Source organism: Chiloscyllium plagiosum, unplaced genomic scaffold, assembly GCF_037043375.1.
Source record: "Chiloscyllium plagiosum isolate Xiang-an unplaced genomic scaffold, Cpla_swu_hap1 HiC_scaffold_24, whole genome shotgun sequence".
Taxonomy (NCBI): domain Eukaryota; kingdom Metazoa; phylum Chordata; class Chondrichthyes; order Orectolobiformes; family Hemiscylliidae; genus Chiloscyllium; species Chiloscyllium plagiosum.
The window spans coordinates 15,108-40,856 of record NW_028270162.1 but is presented as its reverse complement, the minus strand read 5'-3'; the positions used below and the strand labels follow the sequence as shown (position 1 = coordinate 40,856).

The 25,749-nt window shown below is 44.7% G+C and overlaps 1 protein-coding gene across 1 annotated transcript in view; it reads left to right on the top strand.

Moving 5' to 3' along the window:
- LOC122551076 (scavenger receptor class B member 1-like) overlaps positions 1 to 24,944 on the top strand; it is a gene marked incomplete at its 3' end in the record, with an annotated part of 62,627 nt that extends 37,683 nt beyond the window's left edge. Inside the window, exons 3-7 of the mRNA XM_043692719.2 lie at positions 1,011 to 1,152; positions 4,191 to 4,394; positions 21,602 to 21,697; positions 22,149 to 22,264; positions 24,778 to 24,944. Of these exons, the coding sequence (XP_043548654.2) occupies positions 1,011 to 1,152; positions 4,191 to 4,394; positions 21,602 to 21,697; positions 22,149 to 22,264; positions 24,778 to 24,944 (725 nt within the window). The remainder of the gene's footprint in view (positions 1 to 1,010; positions 1,153 to 4,190; positions 4,395 to 21,601; positions 21,698 to 22,148; positions 22,265 to 24,777) is intronic.
- Between the last annotated feature and the right edge of the window lie 805 nt (positions 24,945 to 25,749).

The window sequence follows — 25,749 nt, the reverse complement described above, 5'->3', positions numbered from 1 at the left end:
TGGAATGAGCTGCCTGAGGATGTGGTGGAGGCTGGTGCAATTGCAACATTTGGAAGGCATTTGGATGGGTATATGAATAGCTGGAGTGATATGGGCCAGCTGCTGGCAGGTTGGAATGTGAGTGCACCTGTCCCTAAAGATAGCAGGACAGTTAGATAAATTATTATGAAGGTCTATGGAATACTCCCCTTCATTGGCAGCTATAAATACAATATATAATGATCAAATTGTATAAGACACTGGAGTATTGTTTAAACTCTGGTCATCCCAGTACAGGAAGGACATAATTGCTCTGGACAACAGGCAGAGACTATTTACTAGAATGTTGCCAGGCTGGAGAATTGTAGTCCTGAGGAGTGATTGAAGAAGTTGAGTTAGCCTTCTCTGTTCCAAGAATTCAGAGGTGTGATATGATTGAGATATACAGAAATGTGGGCAGTACAGACAGAAGACAGGAAGAACTTGTTCCCCTTGCCAGAGAATTCAAATCCAAGGGTTATAGATTTAAGCTCAGTGACAGAAGGATTAAAAGTGATGTGAGGAAAAATGTCTATATGCATAAGATGGTGGCTGTCTGGAATTTTCCACCTAAGGTGGCGGTGGAGATCTTTAAAACTGTTTTATAAAGTGCCCAGATCCGCACCATAGGTGCTACAGGGCTGTGGGTCGTGTGCAGGAAGATGGGGTTAGAAAGATTATCTGGGTCGGCATGGACAAGCTAGACTGGCTGCCTTCTGTGCTGTATCATTTCTATGGTTCTATGCCCATGTTATACCTGGGTTGGAAGTATAGCTAATTCTGAAGCACGAACCTTCAGTGATCCAGTGAATTTATTAGTATAGGAATGTGGCTGCCTTCTCAGAATATGATTTTAGTCCACACCACCTTGTACATAATGGAAACCCTTGCAAGTGTAGTTGTCTACATATTTGATATTTTAACAATTTGTTATTGTACCTCTGTTAGGATGTGTCTGACTCTCTGCACTAATTATTGGTTCTGATTTTCAGGGAGTACAGACAGAAAAGCAACATAACATTTCACAGTAATTATACTGTCACATACCGAGAATATCGGCATTACCATTTCTGTCCTGAACGGTCAGCTGGGAATGAGAGTGATGAACTAATCTTGCCCAATATGCTTGCTCTGGTAGGTACATGATTTGAACCAGTCCTTTTTTTTGTTAAACACTGATCCAGCTCCCTCAGGCAGCTCTGAATGAACAGAACCTCTGACGCACTTGTTTTTATTTTTCTCCCCCCACACTACCACCTAACAGCGGTAGTGCTTATTTTTCCCCAGCACCCGTTTTATGTGTATGTGCAGGTGTTGGACACAGTGAAGAACAACCTGTAATTGGGGCCAAGGCTGTAATTGTCTTGAGCCTGATTAACAGGAGTGGGTGTCCATTGATTTATGCTGGTGGTTGTACTAATTGCCTCCCAGCTCGTTACCTTTTCCTCCCAGCTCATTCCTTTCTGCCTTATAGAACATTACAGTGCAGTATAGGCCCTTCGGCCCTCGATGTTGCGCCGATCTGTCATACCAATCTGAAGCCCATCTAACCTACACTATTCCATGTACATCCATATGCTTGTCCAATGACAACTTAACTGTACTTAAAATTGGCGAATCTACTACCGTTGCAGGCAAAGAAACATTTGTATTTAGCCTCCTGCTAATGCATTCCTGCTCTCGCTTTAATTATTTCTGCTGGCAACCAATTATCTTCCATATTCTCTCAATTCAAAAGAAATATCACCCTTGACCTTACTGAGGACCGATCCCCTCTGTCTTTTAGACATGGCTATTTGGTTGAAGCATATGCAGTATATTTGCCCCTAAATTGGTACATGCTGTAGGTGTGACATTGATGTATCATGGTGTCATAAAGTGTCGCATCCATCATTTGACTAGTCAGTGCTCCTCACTATGACCAGCTGCCAACTAAGACAAATGCAAGCTTTAAGAGATTAGCAATGTCCAGGCTCACTCAAAATGAGTGAGGGCTGCAAAATGAAGCTAAAACGATGTGATAAAATTCCTGTGTCCCTTTATCTCATGCGACCTGACAGAAGGGTGTAAGTGGTAGGTGACTTTGAGCTCCACGGTAAAGTTCTGAAGGATGGAGTTGGGGTATGTGTTGATCCAGGAGCAGCCGTGATGCTGTGGTGAAGCTGAGAGTTGGCCAATGTGCCTGAATGAAGAGGAATGAGGATGTTGTCCTGGAGCATTCAGAATGTGATGGAGACATAGTTGGATTCAGGTGTGGAAAAGGAAGTGGTAAATTATTGCAAGATGATAACCTTTAATTTCAAGAACTGACAGTCCCGTTACTTGGCAAGGAGAATTCGAAGCAGCATGAAAACTAGACTTGTTGAGCTGTTAATGAGATGGAAGTAAAAGTTGCCACTCATTGGCAAGGTTCAGAGCTCTCCATTTAAACCTTAAAGGGGGGGGGGGGGGTTTCTCTTAATGTCAAGATTGGGACTTTTCATTTCATTTTCAATTTCAACCAATTGCCCATGTAGCTGAAGGAATCAGGGAAGATGCAACAGAATCCCAACCCAGGTATCTCTCCTTTCTTTTTCTCTGCCTCTCCTTCCACCTCTCTTTCTCTCTCTTCCCCCTTTCTCTCCCCCCCCCCCCCCCCCCCCCCCCCCACCTTCCTAGCCTATGTAAAACAAGGTCCTGAGTATCGATGTATACATCACACTACAATCCAGCTGATGACCTTGAATTAGTTTTTCATGTGACTCTTAGTACAGGTCCAAGTTATATCAAATGGCAGAATCACATTGTTTCTTGCGTCCTAAATTCTGATGATTGCAAGACAAAAACCTTCAACTTCTAGTCTCCTTTTAGCAATGTTTGTGTTTACTGAGTTGCAATCTCCATCACTGAAAAGCTCCCCACTGACAATTCTCCAATTTGCCAATTTATTTCCAAAAATTAGGTCCAGCCAGCCCCATGTATAACTGGATACATTGAGAATTCTGCAACAAATGTTTCCCAGAAAACATGCCCAATATAAATTTGAAACCAGGGAACCACCTTAAACTCTGACCTTTTGGTTTATGTAGCCCTCATTTACAGTTTTCTATTTGATCTGATGAAGTGACTGTTTTACAGTCTGTCAGAATTCACTAAATACTTTTCACTAATTTAGCATCTACTTCCAAGCCACATGATTTCTCTGGTCACTACCTGCTCCCAGCTGTGTAGACTTGCAGCTTATCCAAGTCGTCCTGTTGTTTCTGATCCTATCTCTCTCGCTGTTCATCCCTTAATGCAATATGACCACAGTCTCTTTAGTGCTTCATAATTCAAGGGACTTCAGTTACATTTATTCCATTTTCTACAGTTAAACTTTAATTCCTAATCTAAAATGTAGGATAAACGTTTTAAAACACTTTTAACTCTCTTTGCGCCTCTGAATTTTGTATAAAAACCTCTTCATACACGACCGTTGAGTACAGGATTGGGGTGTTATTTTGAGGTTATACAGGATATTGGTATGGTCGCTTGTTGAGGTCTGTGTACAGGTCTGGTCACCCTGCTATTGGAAGGATATTATTAAATTGGAGAGGGTTCAGAAAAGATTTACCAGGATTTTGCTGGGACTGAAGGATTTGAGCTGTAAAGGGAGGCTAGATGGACTGTGACTTTCTTCGCTCTAGCGAAGGAGGTTAATGACAATATATACGAGGAGAAAGTGAGGGCTGCAGATGCTGGAGATCAGAGCTGAAAATGTGTTGCTGGAAAAGCGCAGCAGGTCAGGCAGCATCCAAGGAACAGGAGAATCGACGTTTCGGGCATAAGCCCTTCTTCAGGAAGGGCCATTCTAATGACCATATATATCCTTCCTAAGGTGTGGTGCTTAGATTCTGCTCCAAGTGGAGTCTAACCATGGTTTTGTATAACTGCACTATAATTTCTGTATCACTAAACCAGAAAAAACACAACTGAGGCTGCTGGCAATCGGAAACAAAAACAAAAGCTGCTGGAAAAACTAAGGACTGACTGAATCTTGGAGACAAATCAAAGTTAAAGTTTCAGATCCACTGACGCTCCTCAATTTTGCTATTCCTTAAGGGGAAGGGTCTGCCAATCCAACTTTTATTTGGTGGTTATTGATTTACTTCCTTTAGTGTTTGAATGTTTGTTATTGCTTGGTTTAATTACAGGGTGCAGCTTTAATGGTTGAAGATTTATCTTATGCTTTGAAACTGATCTTCAGCACTGCCTTGAAGACATTTAATGAGACCCCATTTATTAAGAAATCTGTGAAGGAGATAATGTGGGGATATGATGATCCACTTGTTGATTTTCTTAATCGAGTTTTTCCAGGCACACTCCCATTTAAAGGAAAGTTTGGTTTGTTTGCTGATGTAAGTATCTTTTATTTATTTCAGATTTTACTATTTTAAAAAATGGTTCAATGTTAAGGGCAAGTTGTGTAAAATGTGTAGCCTCATTTGAAGAAATGCAAGTGCGCACTGGATTTGAGACATTATCTGACTTATTTGATTGTTCTCTTTTTGGTAAAGCAACTGTGAAGGTCAATAAGGGCACCTTGGTTTTTGAGAGTTTAAGCACAAATTAGCTGGCATGGTTCTGCTGTTAAAGCTCAAACATCTACATATAATGAAAATAGGACTTGATCGGGATTAGGCTATTTGACTTCATTGTAAGACACTTTGAAGTTGTGAAAGATGGTTTATAAATTCCTGTTTGGATTTCATTGGGACAGAAATTGCTGATAGTGGGTGGTGGTTGATGGGAAATGTTCATCCTCGAGTTCAGTTCCCAGTGGTGTGCTGCAAGGATCTGTTTGTCATTTTTAAAAATGATCTGGATTTGGGCATAGAAGGATGGGTTAGTAAATTTGCGGATGACGCAAAGGTAGGCAGAGTTGTGGATAGTGCTGAAGGCCATTGTGGGTTACAGAGGAACATGGATAAGTTGCAGAGCTGGGCTGAGAGGTGGCAAATGGAGTTTAATGTGGAAAAGTGTGAGGTAGTTCACTTTGGAAGAAATAACAGGACTGCAGAGTACTGGGCTAATGGTAAAATTCTTGGCAGTGTAGATGGGCAGAGATCACAATGTCCAGGTGTATAAATCCCTGAAAGTTGCCATCTGGGTTTATTGGGGTTGTTAAGAAGGCATATGGTGTGTTGGCATTTATTGGTAGGGAGATTAAGTTTTGGAGCCACGAAGATGTGTTTCAGCTGTACAAGACACTGGTGAGGCCACACCTGGAGTATTGCGTGCAGTTCTGTTCACCGCATCATAGGAAGATTTAGATTAGATTCCCTACAGCGTGGAAACAGGCTCTTCGGCCCAACCAATCCACACCGACCCTCCCTCCGAAGAGTAACCCACCCAGACCCACTTCCCTCTGACTAATGCACCTAACACTCGGCAATTTAGCATGGCCAATTCACCTGACTTGCACATCTTTTGGACTGTGGGAGGAAACTGGAGCATCCGGAGGAAATGCACGCAGATACGGAGAGAATGTCTTTGTGGAGTTTGCACAATCAGCTGAGGCTGGAATCTAACCTGGGACCCTGGTGCTCTGAGGCAGCAGTGCTAACCACTGAGCCACCGTGCCACCCCAAAGGATGTGGAAGCCTTGGAAAGGGTTCAGAGGAGATTTACTCGGATGCTTCCTGGTATGGAAGGGAGGTCTTACGAGGAAAGGCTAAGTAAACTGAGGCTGTTTTTGTTGGAGCAAAGGTGGTTGAGAGATGACTTAATGGAGATGTATAAGATAATCAGAGGGTTAAGGTGGATGATTAGAGCCTTTTTCCTCAGACGGTGAGGGCTAACAGGAGGGGACATAGCTTTAAATTGAGGGATGGTAGATTTAGGACAAATATTAGGGATAGTTTCTTCACTCAGTAGGGGTGTGGAACAGCCTGTCTGCAACAGTAGTAGACTCTGTTAAGAGCATTTAAATGGGCATTGGACGTACATATGGATAATATTGGAATGGTGTGGGTTAGATGGGCATCAGATTATTTTGGTAAAAACAATGACTGACTGCAGATGCTGGGGATTAGTGGTGCTGGAAGAGCACAGCAGTTCAGGCAGCATCCAAGGAGCAGTGAAATCGACGTTTCGGGCAAAAGCCCTTCATCAGGAATAAAGGCAGAGAGCCTGAAGCGTGGAGAGATAAGTTGGAGGAGGGTGGGGGTGGGGGGAAAGTAGCATAGAGTACAATAGGTGAGGTGGGGGAGGGGATGAAGGTGATAGGTCAGGGAGGAGAGGGTGGAGTGATTTTAACCCTACTGCGAATCCTCTTGCAAGGATGCCTGACTTGAAGAAGTTTTCCTCCTCTCTCTACAAGAATCTCAGGGAGTCCCTCTCCCACTGCAACTCCCAGGTCATTTCCTCTGCCCTGAAGCTCTTCCTCATTTCTCCTTCCCCCACCTCACCCTAGTTCCTAACTTCCAGCTCAGCACTGTCCCCATGACTTGTCCGGTCTTGTCCTACCTGCCTATCTCCTTTTCCACCTATCCACTCCATCCTCTCCTCCTCCCTGACCTATCACCTTCATCCCCTCCCCCACTGACCTGTTGTACTCTATGCTACTTTCTCCCCACCCCCACCCTCCTCCAGCTTATCTCTCCACGCTTCAGGCTCTCTGTCTTTATTCCTGATGAAGGGCTTTTGCCCGAAACGTCGATTTCACTGCTCCTTGGATGCTGCCTGAACTGCTGTGCTCTTCAGCACCACTAATCCAGAATCAGAGTATTTTCACAGGTCGGCGCAACATCGAGGGCTGAAGGGTCTGTACTGCGCTGTAACATTCTATGTTCTATGTTTCTGTCTTTTCCACAGGTCTAGACTGCTGCGTTTTTGGATTTGTATTCATGATCTGGACCTCTGTTTGCAAGGAATTATTTCAAAGTTTGCAGATGACATGAAACTTAAAAATGAGATGTGAGTGGGATAGTAAGTTTGCTTCAGGCGGACACAGGTGGCTAGAACAGATTTAATAATATTTAATGCAGAAAAGTGTGAAATGATAGTTTAGCTTATAGGTGTCAGTGTTAAGTTGTAACAGTGATGGTCTTAGTGAATAAAGGGGATGACTAAAATTAAACTAAACTGCCTGTAAGAGGTTTTCATTCCAGACTTCCAAAGAACATGGTGGCTCAGTGGTTAGCGCTGCTGCCTCACAGTGCCAGAGACCTGGGTTCAAATCCTGCCTTGGGCAACTGTCTGTGTGGAGTTTGCACATTCTCCCCATGTCTGTGTGGGTTTCCTCTGGGTGCTCTGGTTTCCTCCCACATTCTAAAGATATGCAGGTTAGGTGAATTGCCTGTGCTAAATTGCCCGTAGTGTTAGGTGAAGGGGTAAATGTAGGGGAATGGGTCTGGATGGGTTGCTCTTTGGAGGGTCGGTGTGGACTTGTTGGGCTGAAGGGCCTGTTTCCACACTAAGTAATCTAATCTACCCAGCACGATCTCCGGGATGAACCAAGAGAGAGGCTTTACAGGTCTGAGTCCACAACGGATTCCCTGGGCTGTCTCAAATCACCACTTTAACAGTTCGGAAAGTAATTATGCGCATAATGCTTTAGATACAGAATGCATTGCCCAAAAGGATAATGGAAACAGAGTCCATAATTGAGAATAGGGTGGGCCTATTTCTATTGGAGTTAGAAGAAAGTAAGGCAACTTTATTGAATCATTCGGAATTCTTGGACGTGACAGAGTAGATCTAGAAAGGCTGGTTAGAGTCATAGAGGTATGCAGCATTGAAACAGACTCTTCAGTCCAACTCAACCATGCCAACCTAATCTAGTCCCATTTGCCAACACCCAGCCCATATCACTCCAAACCCTTTCTATTCATATACCCATCCAGATGCTTTCTAATGTTGCAATGTACCAGCCCCAACAACGTCCTCTGGCAGCTCATTCCATACTTTTGAGGCTTTTAAAGAGAGGTTGATTAAAGTTCAGGAGAGATACGTTCCTATGAAAATGAGGGATAGAAATGGCAAGATTAAGGAACCCATGGGTGACAGGTTAAATTGTGAGACTAGCAAAGAGGACAAAGGATAAGGTCTAGGTAACTGAAGACAGACGATGCTTTGGAAGAATATTGGGAACGTAGGACTGATCTGAAATGAGCAATTGAGGGCTAGCAAAGGTCATGAGATCTTTTTAGTGAACAGGGTTAAGGAAACCCCAAAGCCTTTTATTCATATATAAGGAACAAGAGGGTAACCAGAGAAAGGGTTTGTCCACTCAAGGACAAAGGAGGGAAGATATGTGTGGAGTCAGAAAATAGGTGAGCTTCTTAATGAGTACTTTACATCGGTATTCAGGACAATGTTGGAGCCCCCAACACACCCCCAACCCCCGTCCAACACTGCCCCCTGCCTGCCCCCAACCCTGTACACACCCTCCCCAGCTCCAGAGCAGCCAGAGTGGACACCAACAACAAGACTGCTGCTGCAGTTGCCTTTGTGGGGTAAGTCTCCAAATAGCGTGTGCGCACACACGCACACACATGTACAACGACACATGCACACGCAACTTTTTGACAGGTTCCACCTTTGCCCTGTACAGGACAATGTTGGAGAGTTTATTGTTGGAAGTGGGGTTTAGGGTTCATCCCTCTGTGGAACTCCAGGGAAAGTTTGGAGAGGGAGAGAGGGCAGGAGGTTAGTTATTTGGCGATGGTGCCTGTTTAATCACTGTTAACAAAAGATGCGATCACTGCTGGAAACACAGTCTTTAATGTTTCTATCGGGACCTCGAGATCTCCTTCGGATAATCCGATTTTTGGATAATTGGTATTCGGATAATCGAGGTTCCTCTGTATATGCATTTGGAAAAAAAATGGGCTTATCAGGGATAGGCAGCATGGTTTTGTGCAGGGAAGGTCATGCCTTACAAACAGAATAGAATTCTTTGAAAGGTGACAAAGTTGATTGAGGGAAGGGATGTAGATATCATATACATGAACTTTAGTATGGTGGTTGATAAGGTTCCCCATGGTAGATTGATGGAGAAAATGAAGTTGCATGGGTTTAGGGTGTTCTAGCTAGATGGTTAGAGAACTGGTTGGACAGCAGGAGGTAGTGGTGATGGTGATGGTTGTGGTGGTGGTAGTAGTAGTAGTAGTAGGCTTCTCAAACTGAATGGTGTCCCACAGGGATCTGTGCTGGGACCACTGTTTGTGATCTGGAGGAAGGTGTAGGTTGCATCATTAGCAAATTTGCAGATGACACAAAGATTGATGGAGTAGCAGACAGTGAAGAGGACCTTCGGAGAATACGGCAGAATATAGATTAGAGACATGGGCAGAGAAATGGCAGATAGAGTTTAATCCAGACAAATGTAAGATGATGCATTTTTGAAGATGCAATTCAAGAGCGACCTTTACAGTAAATGAAAAAGCCCTGAGGAAAATTGATGTACAGAGAGATCTGGGTGTTCAGGCCCATTGTTCCCTGAAGGTGACAACGCAGGTCATTAGAGTCGTCGAGAAGGCATACGGTATGCTTTCCTTCATCGGACCGGGTATCGAGTACAAGAGTTGGCAGGTCATGTTACAGTTGTATAAGACATTTTGGAATTGGCGTATATTTCTGGTCACAATGTTACCAAAAGGATGTGGATGCTTTGGAGAGGGTGCAGAGGAAGGTTCATCCAGTTGTTGCCTGGTATGGAGGGTGCTAGCTATGAGGAGAGGTTGAGTAGATTAGGATTATTTTCATTGGAAAGGAGGAGCTTGAGGGGGGACCTGATTGAGACCTACGAATCGGGAGGTGTGAACAGTGTGCATAGCAAGAAACTCCCCCAGAGTGGAGGACTCGATTACTAGGTGTCATGAGTTCAAAGTGGAAGGGGGGAAACTTTTGGGGAAATGTATGTGGAAAGTTCTTCATGCAGTGTGTGGTGGGTGCCTGGAATGCGTTGCCAGCGGAGGTGGTAGGGGCAGGACCAATAGCGTCATTTAAAATGTATCTCGACAGATACGTGAATGGGCAGGGAGCCGAGGGATACAGATCCTTGGAAATAGGCGACAGGTTTTGATAGAGGATCTGAATTGGTGCAGGCTTGGAGGGCCGAAGGGCTTGTTCCTGTGCTGCGATTTTCTTTCTTTGTTCATGCACACTCCATCCTCTGCGTAAGAAATTTGCCTATATATATATATATATATATATCATGAAGGGTATGGATAGGATAAATGGACAAAGTCGTGTCCCTGGGGTGGGGGGGCAGTCCAGAACTAGAGGGCATAGGTAGCTGAACAACCTGGCAACATCCTTATAAATCTTTTCTGAATGCTTTCAAGTTTCACAACATCCTTCCGATAGGAAGGATACAGAATCCCACGCAATGTTCCAAAAGCGGCCTAACCAATGTCCTGTACAGCCACAACATGACCTCCCAACTCCTGTATGTGCAAGATAGGGGACTCTGCGACCCCCCCATCAGGCACTCTGCTTCCCTTCCCAAGAACAAAGACACGGAGGAGTTTGTCCAAAACTATTTATTCAATTCTGCAGAACCGGGTGTTACCTCAATGGCTTCCCACGAGGCACACACACAGATTGTAATCCCCGCACGTTATATACATGTAGGAGTGGGCGGGGCCTTCTACTGTCTCAGCCAATCAGTGTTAAAGTTCCCCACTGTCCTCCTGATGTATGAGATTATTTGGTTATTCACCCAGCCAATCAGTGTTCGAGTTCCCCGCTTCTCCCTTATATGGATGATGACGTACAGCCGTGGTTGTGGGCGGTCCCTCAGCCACGAGGAAAGCTGTTTCCATTGTTCCATTCATGAAAATCTGGGGGAGTGTCTGCTCGTGCTTACTACAGGGTAGAGAAGACTAAAATGGTGGCTTTGTACTTACTATGTGCTTACTACAGCAGTTAATGATTTAAAAATTACACCACCCCCTACAAATCCCCCGTGTCTTTTCTTACGGTTTGTAATTTTTAAACTGGGAGTTTCTTCTCCAGGGCGTCCAATAGCTCCCGAGCTTGTTTATCAAGCTGCCCGTCTCTCATGCTACCCCCGCCCAAGAGGGATTCAGACTGTTCTATCTCGAGGTTCATCCTTTCGACCTGCCCATAAGGAACATCCCTCTTAGTAAGGGCGGTTTCGATCAGTCGCTGAGTTAACCCCCTGGCGCAGGGAATGATACAACACCCGAGGGCAGTTAGTACCCCTGCCACCACTATACATGAGACGAGAAAGGAAACGACCACCCCCTTCCATTTACCGAACCAAGCTTCCAACCAACCCGTGAGGCCAGAATCGATGCCCGAGTTTTCGGCGAGTTCATCCACCAATGTGGTGAGCCCATCCAGGGCGCGGGTGATGGACCCATCAGGGGCTGTGTTGTTGGGGATGAAAGTGCAGCACTGAGTGCCTATCATGACACAAACACCCCCCTTCTCTGCTAACACCATGTCCAGGGCCAACCTATTTTCCCACGCCATTCTGCTAGTGGCGTCTAGTTGTTCTGCTATTCCCTTCACTGCATCCCGAGTATAATTAATGAACCTCTGCTGATTGTAGTAAATATAATTAATCCAATCCATGTTCTTATTGATGGTAACCCACCAGAACAGTGACGACTCAAAACCCGCCGCTATCTGGTTCCTAGCCTTGTATTCATCAGGAACACCCCTGGGGACCCCTATGGCATCTAAATATATGTTATCATCAAAAGAGGTCTCCAAAGCCCTTAGTTCTTCTACTGGAACGGGGTTGCTCTTGTTTTTCGAATGCCACAGTAAATGGGATGGCCAATTGAACGATTGCACAAGTGCCCGCCCATTTTTGGGGCAGGGTCGGTCGCAGAATCCTCCCACCACAGTACCACCAGAGGTCTGCCCTAGGCACATGAATGTGGGAGTAATTCCTGCCCCCGGTAGTTTCGTTGACCCGCCGAATTGATCCGCTGCACTTGTCAAATGTCCCCACGTCATTGTCCCATTGCGGTCCCGTCCGAGAGACGCGGGCTTGGTGCGTACCCGTTACCCCTGTGAATGACGGAGGGCGGGGCCCCCCTTTAGACCTGACGGGAGGAAACTTCAAACTTAAGGGTCGACAAGTGGGGTCGTTCCAGGCCTCTCGGTCCTGGTACAGCCTTACCATGCAGTCCAAGGCTTGTGGATGTTTCTCCCATCCCAGCGGGAATGGGACCACCTGAGGATTAGGACGGGCACCCGTGCACGCGTAGCAATCACTCTTTTTCATGCTCCTTACCGTATATTTGACCCATTCCATCCAGGCATTCGCCTCCCCGTATCCAGTTTCTATTTCAAAGGTCCTTTCCAAGTCCATCACCTCAATTATCCTAACCTTTTCCTGCTCATCGGGGGTGGATGAGGCCCCAGACCCAGCTTCAATGACCGTGATGGTTGTGCAGCACAGCTGCAACCCCTTCTGTCCTGCCTGGCCCCCAACCCTAATACCCAGGATCGTTCCATTAAGGCTCGTCCCGTTGTTCCCCAAGGTCTTTATGGTCAGATAGAGTGGATTGCACGGATTCTGCTCACAATTCCGCCCAGGGGTGATGGGATCACGGACAATTGACACCATAGCCTGGACCCCGGGGGCCGGGGGCCTATTGATGCCTTCTTTGCCATGCAACTGTAATACTAACGTCTGACCCTGGAATCCCCTTTCTCTCTCTAGGTTACGCTTAGTCTGATTCAGTTCACTTTTAGTCGCACAGGGCACCAACCCACATAGGTCTAAACTAAGTGTCTGTGTTGGCTTGTTGGCGGGAACGGAGATGGAGAGCCACCGACGGTCCTCTGCCTGTTTTTTTTTCCCCAGAGGCCGAATTGGGTAACACGCACACTATGACCCAGCCGAAGGATAATGGCAAAGCAAGTTAACAATACGATTGACTGCATTTTGTTGCAACACTCGTGTCCGGCCGGAGGACACAGTCCTTTAAACTCGCCAAAGTCCAATTAGTCTGTTCTCAGGGTCTCTGTTCCTTAGATGCCTCTGTCAGAGAGGTTTGTTTGTCCTCCGTCGGTTGTGGCACCGGTCCCTTGATCCGAGTATAATGTGTCCAGCCCTTTTCGGCCGTGCGGACAGCCGTTTCGGTAGTCAAAAGTACTAGGAAGGGACCGTCCCAAGTTGGTTCGAGGGTGCGTTGCTTCCAGCTTTTAATCAGGACCCACTGACCCGGCTTGATGGTGTGCACCGCGAACTCGAGGGGTGGCGTCTGTGCCAAAAGTCCCTGTTGGCGTAAACGAGATAGAGCAGACCCCAGAGCCACCACATATTTTTGCACAAACATGTCCCGAGACTTGAATAAGGGAGGTTCTCCCTTCGGCCCATGGAACGGGAGGCCAAACAGCATTTCGTAAGGGGAGACGCCCAAATCCCGTCTTGGTTGGGTGCGAATTTGCAACAGGGCGAGGGGTAGGCATTTGGTAACTGTCTTCAGGCCCTGCCTCCCTTCCCAAGAGATGGGGTATTGGTGCACTCTGACGTCGGAGCTCTGGGGCTTTAATTTTACCTCCACAGGTCGAATTGCGAGCCCCCCCCCGGTTCCCTTTGGCGACCCAAACCCTAGGGTCTATCTCTGTCAATCGGGACTCACTAAGGTATGACATGGTAATGGCTAATTCTTCCTCTTTCCATCCCATAACCTTCTTCCCCCATTCCGGTGGATTTACAAGCTTCCCGTACGGCTGCCACCATCATTTTTGTCTTCTGTTTCTCCCTTATTACATCCCTCTGAACGTACACCTTCTGTGCTTCCCGTAATAATTCTGCAACATCTTTTTCAGCCCAATCCTCCACTTTCTGTAATTTCTTCTGAATGTCAGGCCATGACTTAGTCACAAAGTGCACCTTAAGCATGCCCTTGCCTATTTCCCCATCGGGGTCTAAACCTGAATACTTTCGTATGGACTCCCGCAAACGGTCTAAAAACTCACTCGGGGATTCATCCTTTTTCTGTCCAACTTCGAATGCTTTCGCTAAATTCCGCTGTTTAGGCACGCAGGTTTTGAATCCCCTGATTATAAGGTTTCTGAGGTCTGTCATATTAGCCCGTCCCCCCTCGTCATTATGATCCCACCGGGGGTCCTCTAAGGGGTACTTCTGCTCTCCACGCTGAGGGCCGTCCTGATGCTCCCTATCCCAAATGGCCATTGCACTATTCCGGATCATGACAATTTTATCGTAATTAAATAGTATTCTCATCATGGCCTGCAGTTCGGCCCATGTGTATATACTGGGCCCCAGAAATTGGTCTAGTTGTGTTCCCACACTGACAGGGTCGTCCAGTAGACGGGGTAGTTCATTACGGAGTTCTCGGATATCCCCAGAATTTAAAGGTTGTACTACGAACCCGGTCCGTTCGTTCCCAAACGGCACCTCTCGTAAAGGGTTCATCTGTTCAACATTGTTAACCCTCTCAACACCCAATCTCGCTTCTTGATCTCTCCGCATCTCAATTCGGGCTGATCTCCTAATGCCTGGGGTGGGCTCTTCTTCCCTTCCTGTGTCCCCCCCCAGCAGGCTCTCCCTCACTGAGCATGACCTGCCGGGAACCGGGATTATCCGACGCAGGAGGGAGGTCCGCGCTGGACGCCTGGCCGTGCGCGGGTTGTACATACGGGGGCAGGGCAGAAGGGGGCAAAGCGTCGGTGAGGACGTCCCAAGACTTCTGGGGCTTTCTCGGGTCTGTTTGGGGAATCAGAGGATAGAGACTCGTGGGGTCCCCGCAGTCACTCGCCAACCAGGCGGCGGCGTATTTGCTCTCTTCTGGGTCAAACGGTTGTTTTCTGTTAACATATATATTTAGGAGTTGACACACCCAGTCTTCATCAGACCCATACTCGGGCCAAACTACCGAGGGGGCGCGGATAGGTTCTTTGGTCCATATAAAACAACAATATTTTATCATGGTCTCTTTCTTTAAGTCCTTTGTCCTACTGCTTTCCGTCCATAAACTCAATTTCCGACCTAGTGGACTATCGGGGGGTATTTCTTTTCCATTTACAGTTCTCCCTGACTTGTCCTTAGTGAACCTAAATGTCTGATTTCCCATGGTCTATCTTCGGTCCTGGTCTTAAACGCCTAAAGCATTTTCACAGATGACCGTCAAAACCACGCGGCCAACAAGGAAGAACAAAAAGAATCTCTTACCTTGATCCGTGCACGGAGTTGTCTGGCCTTTTTAAATGTGTGTACCCCCGTGTATAGTCACTAACCGGTCGTCCCAACACTCGTCCGTGTGTTCCTTTTCTCGGGATCCAAAATTATTTTAATGAGCCGGGTCACTCTCTGGGCCGACGGCTGACGGACCAAGCCGATCCAGTGAGCAGTATAAATATATACCAGACGCGTCTTTTTGTATCAGACTTGATCCACGAGCCGAAGAGAGCCCCGGCAATAATTATTGCATCCCGGAAGAGCCCCCAATTGTGCAGGATAGGGGACTCTGCGACCCCCCCATCAGGCACTCTGCTTCCCTTCCCAAGAACAAAGACACGGAGGAGTTCGTCCAAAACTATTTATTCAATTCTGCAGAACTGGGTGTTACCTCAATGGCTTCCCACGAGGCACACACACAGATTGTAATCCCCGCACGTTATATACATGTAGGAGTGGGCTGGGCCTTCTACTGTCTCAGCCAATGAGTGTTAAAGTTCCCCACTGTCCTCCTGATGTATGAGATTATTTGGTTATTCACCCAGCCAATCAGTGTTCGAGTTCCCCGCTTCTCCCTTATATGGATGATGACGTACAGCCGTGGTTGTGGGCGGTCCCTCAGCCACGAGGAAAGCTGTTTCCATTGTTCCATTCATGAAAATCTGGGGGAGTGTCTGCTCGTGCTTACTACAAGCTAGAGAAGACTAAAATGGTGGCTTTGTACTTACTATGTGCTTACTACAACAGTTAATGATTTAAAAATTACACCACCCCCTACATGTACTCAATCCTCTGACCAATAAAGGAAAGCATACCAAACGCGTTCTTCACTATCCTATCTACCTGCAACTCCACTTTCAAGGAGCTATGAACCTGCACTCCAAGGTCTCTTTGTTTAACAACAACACCCTAGGACCTTACCATTAAGTGTATAAGTCCCGTGAAGATTTGCTTTTGCAAAATGCAGCAATTTGCATTTATCTAAATTAAACTCCATCTGTCACTCCTCAGCCCATTGGCCCATCTGGTCAAGATCCTGTTGTAATCTGAGGTAATCTTCTTTGCTGTCCACTGCATCTCCAATTTTTGGTGTCATCTGCAAACTTACTATGTCTCCGATGTTCACATCCAAATCGTTCATGGTTCCCCTTGTCTAGGACCAAAGGGCTAAATCTGAGTCAATTGGGGGGGGGGGGGGGAGCAGGACACATACTTATGAACAGTTTGAGGAGGAATTTCTCTCAAGGTGGTCAATCTGGAATTCTTTAATGCAGACGAGGCTGACTTCTTTAGTATATTCAAGGCTGTGAAAGATTGATTTTTAATCAGTCGTGGAATCAAGGGCTGTGGGGTTATTGCAGAAATGTAGAGTTGGACCTGAGTTGGTGGAGGTCTGAGGGCTTCTCATTATTTTATTCACAATCCATAGTTATTCAGCTCCCTGGAAGCCAATTGCATAGTTGTTGACAGGCAGCCTATGATTGGCACTAATCTACAGACCAAACAGCTACTTGTTGCCAGCTGAATCTCCATTATTACACCCCCATGACTTCAGCTCATCTGTCAACAACAGTTCAACTACTATTTGCAAGTCTGTTTACACATCTGTTAGTTCAAAGAGCATCAGATAAATTGTTTTTAAAAACTGCAATAAGACTTCAGCAATCAATGGCAGGAGAAGGGAGCACAAAGCATCAATACAGTAGAAGCTCAACATTTTTGTAAAGAAATGAATGCAGAGGAGGTTTCAGGAGAGTAAGGTGAGCATGGATGACCTCTATTCCTAGCATTAAATATTATCGGTAAGACAGTTAAGGGCACAAGTTGAAATTCCTTGTCAATAAAGGAATATGTAAGAATGGAGATGGTGTTGCATTTAACTAATAAGTGAGTTGTTGCAGTAACAAGGGAATAATGTCCTGGAAAGGGCTTCAAAAGAGGTTTTGTGGGTAGAGCTGAGGAATTGAAAGGAGGCAGTCACATTGGGAGTGTTACTGCCCCTCCAAGCAGTCAGCAGGTAAGAGAGGATCTGATATGTAGACAAGTCACTGACCTGTGCAAAAACGGTAATAGATTGTTAACAGTAGGGGATATCAACTTTCCTCAATATTAGTTGGGATAGTCATAGTGTAAAAGGTTTAGAGGGGATGCATTTCTTGAAACTTATTCAGGAGAGCCTTTTATATCAACATGTAGAAAGTCAGCACGATGGCTCAGTGGTTAGCGCTGCTGCCTCACAGTGCCAGAGACCCGGGTTCAATTCCCGCCTCAGGCAACTGGCTGGAGTTTGCACATTCTCCCTGTGTCTGCGTTGGTTTCCTCCGGGTGCTCCAAAGATGTGCAGGTTTGGTGAATTGGCCATGCTAAATTGCCCGTAGTGTTAGGTGAAGGGGTAAATGTAGGGGAATGGGTCTGGATTGGTTGCTCTTCAGAGGGTCAGTGTGGACTTTCACACTGTGTAAGTAATCTAATCTAAATAAGGGAAGGTGCAAACTCTAGGGATTGAAGCAGGACAGGTATTTGTAATGACAGTGTTTAGTGATAGTGACCAGAACACTGTTTTAACAAAAAACAACTCCAGATACTGGAATCTGAAAGCAAAAATAGCCGAAGAAACTCCAGTCTGGCAGCATCTGTGGACAGAAAACAGAGTCAACCTTTCGAGTCCAGTAACAATCCTTCAGAACTGGGTTATGGAGCTGAAACATTGACAATGTATTTTAAGCTTGTTATTGTGAGAAACATGCTCACTCACTTCAATCATTTCAGTCTGAGACAAGATCTGAATCAGTAGTGTCATTTATTTTACCCTTGCAAGAGGGCGCGATGTCCACTGTCTACAAGGCAGGGACACACACAAGATTCAACGAATACACGATATTTATGTAATTTGGTTCCTATTTTTTTTTATCCCATTGCTCCTCCCTGTTTACATCTTCCACTTCTCTACGACCAGCACCCATTACTCCTGTTTATCTCTTGCCTTATCTGGCCTTGTCTGTGACAAAATGCTTATTTCTGGCCTCACCAGGCCGTTTGACCACATCCCACTGTGGCCCATTGTTGGGTATTATCCTTTCTTCACCATTATCTACTCCCTCCATCTGTGCTTTCCCCAACCATACTGATCCTTATGACCTTTTAATTGGGGTTTGTTCCTGTGTTTCTTTAAAAGTGGGAAACAGATGCTTATAACTACTGCTTGTACAAGCATATCTGGCTTAACCTACATCCTCACAGCACCTTATCTATTTGTCTGTAACATCTACCATTGTTTTGCAGTCACATTTCAGGCTTGCATACAATTTTAGCTAATACAAAAACAATTATGTATTTCCTCCACATAGTTTGCATTCTAGTTGACTCAGCTCTTAGTTGAAGCAGTTACACACTGGTGTGAGTTCATTTACCTTGCATAAGTAATTATAATTGCAGAAGTAACGCTACTCTACCTATATCCCCACATTATGGAGAGTACAGTTCTGACATTCTCCCTTTAGCGTGAAGTGTAGGAGCAAGTGAGGACTGCAGATGCTGGAGATTAGAGTGGCGCTGGAAAAGCGCAGTAGATGAGGCAGCATCTGAGGAACAGGAAAATCCACGTTTTGGGCAGGACCCCTTGATCAGGAATCAAGGGCTACTGCCCGAAGCGTCGATTTTCCTGCTCCTCGAATCCTGCCTGACCTGTGCTTTTCCAGCACCGCTCTAAACTTGACTGAAATGTAGGAACAACAAGCTCAAAGAATCCTGGATGTCCAGGAATATTTGGGATTAGGTAAGAAGGAAAAGTGAGACTGGAATAAATCTGCGGAGGTCCCGGGAAAGTGTAGAAAATGGGAGAAAATGACAAAGCGATTTAGGATGCAATGTGAGGCAGTAGAAAACATTAGCAAGTAAAATTATGTAGTGCCAAGACATCCTTAAGTGTTGCAGGGAGGCTTGCAAGTACCACTGAGTTTAAACTAGTATGGCAGGGAGAGGTGGAGGAAACCAGAGCAGTAGGTCAGTATGTTGAGTGATTGATTTGAAAAGCAGGTTGAAGCTAACTCAAGTAAGTCTGATGGGAAGAACAGGCAGGGCCAGGTTAATGAGCACTGTGGGGACTGGCAGCCTGAAGTGTGTTTATTATAATACAAGGGGTATAACAGGTAAGGCAGGGTGAGCTTTGAGCTTTAGCTCTGTGTAATGACAGGAACTATGAGGTTGTAGCCATTACAGAAACCTGGTTGACAGAAGGTCAGGACTAGCAGCTCAACAGTCTAGCTACATCCTCAGAATTCCAGTAGATTTGTCAAGCATAATTTCCCTTGTGTAACCAGGGAAAGAGTAAGGGTCATTAAGGGGTTTGTGTGTATGTGTGTGACTGGAAGGTATGGCTACATGTCCTCCTTTTGAAAAAGGAGGAATGTAGGTACAGAATTCTTGAAGAGTTACTGCGAGTTTTTTGAGCAAATTGACTTCAGGGATGAGGAGTTTTTGGAGGTTTTGCTGGGCTTTAAAATGGTCAAGTACCTAAGTCCAGATGAGTTGTATCACAGGCTATTGTGGGATATCAGGGAGGAAATTTCAGTGGCTCTGATCCAAATTTTTATTTCTGGACATGAGGTGCCAGAGGGCTAATTGATATTCTTTTTAACCAGGGTTGGTAGAGAGAAACCAGGGAATGACAAACCTGTGAGTCTTACTCCATTGATACAAAATGTTATAGAAAATTCTGAAGGAGAAAATTAATCTCCATTGGAGAGGCAAAATTTGATCAGATGTGGTCAACATGGCCTTTTCAGAGGGAGGTCATACTTAACACATTTGAATTTTTTGAGGAGGTGACTTGGTGTGTAGGTGAGGGTAATGCAGCTGAGGTAATTTCTAAGGATCTCAGTGAGGCCTTTGACAAGGTGCCACGTGTGAGACTGATAAAGAAGGTAAGACCTCTTGGGTCCAGGGTAACAAGGCATGTTGAATTCAAAATTGGCTTAGTGCCAGGAGACAGAGGGTGACGGTAAAGGCTGTTTGTGTGACTGGAACCCAGTGTGCAGTGGTGTACCACAGGGATCTGTGCTGGGTCCCTTTTTATTGTTTGTGATGTTTAAAAATAATGCAGATAAGATTGGCTGGGAGAGGTGGGATGATAAGTTAGCAGATAATTGGCAAGGCGGGGGGGCGGGAGGGAGGGGTGGTGGTGGGAGACCTGATCGAGGTGTATAAAATTATGCAGGGTATGGACAGGCTGGATAGAAACCTTGCTTGAAGGGTCAATAACAAGGGGGGTAATTATAAAATGGAAGGTTTAGAAGAGATTAGTGAAAAAGTTTTGTTGTCCAGAGAAAGGTGCGAATCTAGAGTCTACTGCCTGAGAAAGTAGCTGAGGTGGGAAAATGCATAATTTTTTTAAAAATTACTTGGATGAGCTTTTGAAATGTCATCACATTCAAGTGCTGGTAAGTGAGACTCAGATGTAGAGTAGGTTTTTTGTCAGTATAGACTAGATGGGCCAAAAGGCTGCTTTTGTATGGTGTTTCTGTGAATCCTTTATTTTCAAAATGGTTCTTTTTCCATTTCAGTGCACAATCAAAAATACAGAATAATAAAAAAACAGTTTTTAATGGTGTTATAATCTTGGTGTATGCTCGTGACTTTTGGGGGAAAAAAAAATGAATTTTGTAACTGGATTTCATGTTTTAAGCAAACTTGTTATAACATATAAGAGTGAAGGAAAGTGGCTTAACTTTATATTTTGTGAACACTTGTCATTTATACCTGAAAATGTCAACAGCACACCTATTGATCTACCATCCTTTCCAGTCAATCGTTTCTCGTACTTTACACAATCCTGACACCAAACTGTAGCGGTCCCAGCTCTCGGGAATTCGTTAAGCTCCTTGGTGTTCTGTTATAATCTGTAGTATATTGGCATCTGGCTAGGCTGCCTTCCAACTCTTTGTAAGCATCTTATGATTATGGACATTGCAATCCATGAACCTTATTTGCTTAGTTATTTCAGTTCAGAAAATATTCTTGGTTTCTGAAGGCCCTCTGCTAGTGGTCTGCAGTTCCTGGTATTCTCTTTCTATTTTTGTTTTGTATATATTTAAAAACCTTTTTTGTTCCCGAACCAAAATTATATTAAAATATTTGATTTTTGAAATTTGGTAATCACAATAATAGCTCTTTCAAAATGCCAGCACAGACGAGAGATTGACCTGTCTGATTCTATGATCAACATTGATTCCAATGGAATGCCCCTGAGTTTGTCAAATATAAACCTTTTGATATTAGGTTATTGCTGGGGTCAAAGTTGAATCTCTGTATGAATTAGATGAGGTGAGCAGCTGGTTTCCATAATACAAGGAAGCCTGGAAGGTCAAACTTCGGATCGTTACGTTGCATAAGGAAGTTATTGATGCAGATTTTGCCATTTCTTTATAGATGAACAACTCGAATACTGGGTTATTCACAGTTTACACAGGAGTTGATAATATTACAAAAGTTCATCTTATAGACAATTGGAACGGTATTAAAGAGGTGCGTAAATTAGGAATTGTTACTTGTTCAGGCCAAGCTTTAATCATTGATTACTCGTGTCTTTTCGATCCACTTTGTCACATTTAACCTTCTATAGTACTTTCCAAAGGCAACGTCTGCTGACACCCACAACTGCTCATGATCCCATCAGGCAGCTTGTGGGTGATATCAAATTTAAAGTTTACACTATGCATGTGCATGAAGGAAAGGCAAATTTGAAATGGGTTTCATGGGTGAGGAGAGTCCGATTAATGAGCAGGAGGGAGTGGGGGAGGGGAGGGGTGCAAGGGTGGAAGAGAAGTGAAGGAGGGGACGAGAGTGAGGCAGGGGTCCTGGGAGGCTCCGCTGTCTTCTGGCCACTTTTCCCTACCCCAAAGCTGTTCAAATGCACGTGCACCAGTGTCAGCAAATGCAGCCTTGATTTTTTTTTTCCCTTTTCTTTCCAATCCAGGTTAACTACTGGCATTCCCAGCAGTGTAACCTGATAAATGGGACAGCGGGTGAAATGTGGCCTCCATTTATCACTCCTTCAGACACGTTAACCTTTTACAGCCCAGACTCCTGCAGGTAGGAAACAATCACTGTCTGTTTTATAGGTTAAACAAAAAAATTATGCAAGTCTCTTAGAAGACTTAATAGGTTAAAAGCAATGCAATTCAATAGAATGCTTTTGTTTGCAGAATTGTTGAGTGGAAATCCTGAGAAACATTGGGTCCTGTGGCATAGTGGTAATATCACTGGACAAGTAATCCAGGGCTCCAGTTAATGTTCTGAAGAAACAACAGGTTCACATTCCACCATGGCTGACCAGTGAAATGGAATTCAATAAGAATCTGAAATTATAGCTAACCTAATGGTGACCACGTAACCACTATCAATTGTTGTGAAAACCCATCATGTCCTTTAGGAAATGAAATGTATTGTCTTCTGAATCTGGTCTACTTGTGACTCCAGACCCACAGAAACATGGTTTCAATCCAACCAATTCATGGGGAACCAGTACTGAGTGACAAATGTTGGCCTTTCCACCGATGCCCACATCTCATACAAGAATTCTTTTTAAGATCCAGTAAATTAGGTGCATCTCTGCTGCACTGTTACCTCTGACGACTTGATAATTAATATAGCACTTGTAGCCATTAAAACCCAGGTTCGAAGGGCCGAATAGCCTATTTCTGCTCCTAGTTTCTATGTTCCTATTGCTTGGGAAAGTTTGTGGGAGAGAATTGTAGAAAGTTTGCGGGATGGATAGAGGCCACTTGGCCCGCAACATCTATTGGTCAAATACAATCCATCCATACTAACCCCATTTCCCAGTCATTGGTCCATAGCAGGTTACAGTACCTGAAGGGCATGTCCAGGCATCTTATTTTTTAAATGAGTTCATCTGCTACTTTTTTTGGTTTTTGTGTATTGGACTGAGCAAAAAGTGGGAAAAAGATTTTTAGAAGAAGTATTATTGAAGGGATGACTGTATCTTTTAGAAATGGGTGCTCATTGTAAGTCTTGTTTATCTTGCATGGGATGTGGTTTGTTCAAGCAGCTGAAGGTTTAGTTGTCGATGAGTTTGTTACATTCAGTATTAACTGTATTTAAAAAACACAACTTTCTGCAGTTAACCCCTTTGCCTGAAGATGGAATGTCTTGAGGTAGTCTTAATTGCCTATAATGTTTGTCAAGAGGCAGCAGTTTATCGAGTTACCTTCTCTGCTCCAGGAGATAGCTTTGTGTTTGTTGCTTTGATGACTTCTTCCCAGGGATGGTTAATTAGCATATTGCTTCTGAAACCCAAAGGACGAGCCACACTACCATACATCAAGAACATTTCTGAACTGACAGCCAGAGTACCGCGACGACTAGGACTTATAACAGCGCACAAACCAACAGCCACTCTCAGACAACAACTCACCAGAACGAAGGACCCGATACCCAGCATGAGCAAAACTAATGTAGTGTACAAAATCCCATGCAAGGACTGCACAAAACACTATATAGGACAAACAGGAAGACAGCTAACGATCCGCATTCACGAACATCAACTAGCCACGAAACGACACGACCAGCTATCCCTAGTAGCCACACACGCAGACAACAAGCAACATGAATTTGACTGGGACAACACTACCATTATAGGGCAAGCCAAACAAAGAACAGCCAGGGAATTTCTAGAAGCATGGCACTCATCCACAAACTCCATCAACAAACACATCGACCTGGACCCAATATACCAACCTCTACAGCGGACAGCTGAAACTGACAACCGGAAGCGGCAGGGACAGGCCACTATAAATGCCGGAGGAAACACCACAGAAGCGCTTCACAGGAGGCTCCCAAGCACTGAGGATGTCACCTAGACAGGGGATGAAACGTTTGCAACAAAAACTTCCAGCTTGGCGAACAGAACCACAGCAACGAGCACCCGAGCTACAAATCTTCTCTCAAACACTCTTCATAACTCTCTTCACATCTCTCTCTTTCTATTATCACAGCCTTTGCATTTTGCTCTGTGCACCCTCACCATTATGATCCTCCTCCCATTGTGCCAACAGTATTTTTAAAAATACTGTTTCCAGTTTCTTTCACTTCCAATGAAGAATCACAGTGGACTCAGACGTTTACTCTGTTTCTCGCTCCATAAATTACTTTCAGACTTGTGGAGTTTCGCCAGCTATTTCTGCTTTCAAATCCTCCAGAAATTTGTGGTTTCAAAATCTGATCTTTTTCCCAATTTAATACCGAGAAATAAAAAAATATGGTCTTAACAGAGTGGTGGGTGATTTTAGCCTGAGGGTCACCACACCTTGGGTAATGGTCACCTTCATGGTGACCTCCACTGATCGAGGAATTTAATCCGAACTATTGGCATCTCTCTCTGCATCAGAAACCAGTCATAATGCAAGCAAGCCAATTGAAATTTGGAAAATATCACTAGTGAAGACTTAATAGGCTGAATGGGCTATTCGTGTTGGATCTTTCTACAGACCTGACCTTTCGTTCTGTTCAGAGTTTATTCAGAGCCATTTGAGTACGGAAAGAAATTCATTAAAATTACTAATATATCTTTATTTTTAATTAAACAGAACATTGGAACTAGTGTTTCAGAAATCTGGTTGGACTTTAGATATACCTTCTTACCACTATGTTGCCCCAAAGACCATGTTTGCAAATGGGACTGTGTATCCTCCCAACAAAGGCTTCTGTCCATGCAGAGAGTCTGGAGTTCTGAATGTCAGTACATGCAGACACAGTGAGTATCTGAACTCCTTTTATACTCAATCCTTTCAAGTCTAATAGTACATATCTCGGTCGTCTCTACAATATTCACCTTTTTCCTGAGTGAAAACCGATGAGAAATGTTTGTTTAGCACCCCTCCGATCTCCACGGGGTCCACGCTCAACTTCCCACTTCTGTCTTTGGCCCTATTCCTACCTTTTGTCATCCGTTTATTCCTCACATGTCTATAGAAAGCTTTAGGGTTCTCCTTTATTCTACCTGCTAAAGAATGCTCATGTCCTCTCTTTGCTCCTCTTAACACTCTCTTTAAATCCTTCCTAGCTAATCTGGAACACTCCATCGCCTTATCTGAACCATCCCATCTCAACTTCACATAAGCCTCCCTCTTCCGCTTAATGAGATACAATTTCTGTAGTAAACCAAGGTTCCGTTACCTTATCACTTCCTCCCTGTCTGACAAGGACATACCTATCAAACACATGTAATATCTGTTCCTTAATCCAGCTCCACATTTCAATTTTCCCCATTCTATGCCTCCAAAGTCTTGTCTAATTGCATTATAATTGCCCTTACCCCATCGATAACTCTTGACCTGTGGCACGTACCTATCCCTTTCCATCGCTAAACTAAATGTAACCGAATTATGGTCACTTTCTCCAATGTCTCACCTACCAGTGAATCAAACACCTGGCCTGGTTCATTACCAAGCACCAGATCCAGTGTGGCCTCCCCTCTTGTCAGGAAACCCTCCTGTACACATTGGACAAAAACTGATCCATCCGACGTACTAGAGTTATAGCATTTCCTGTCAATGTTG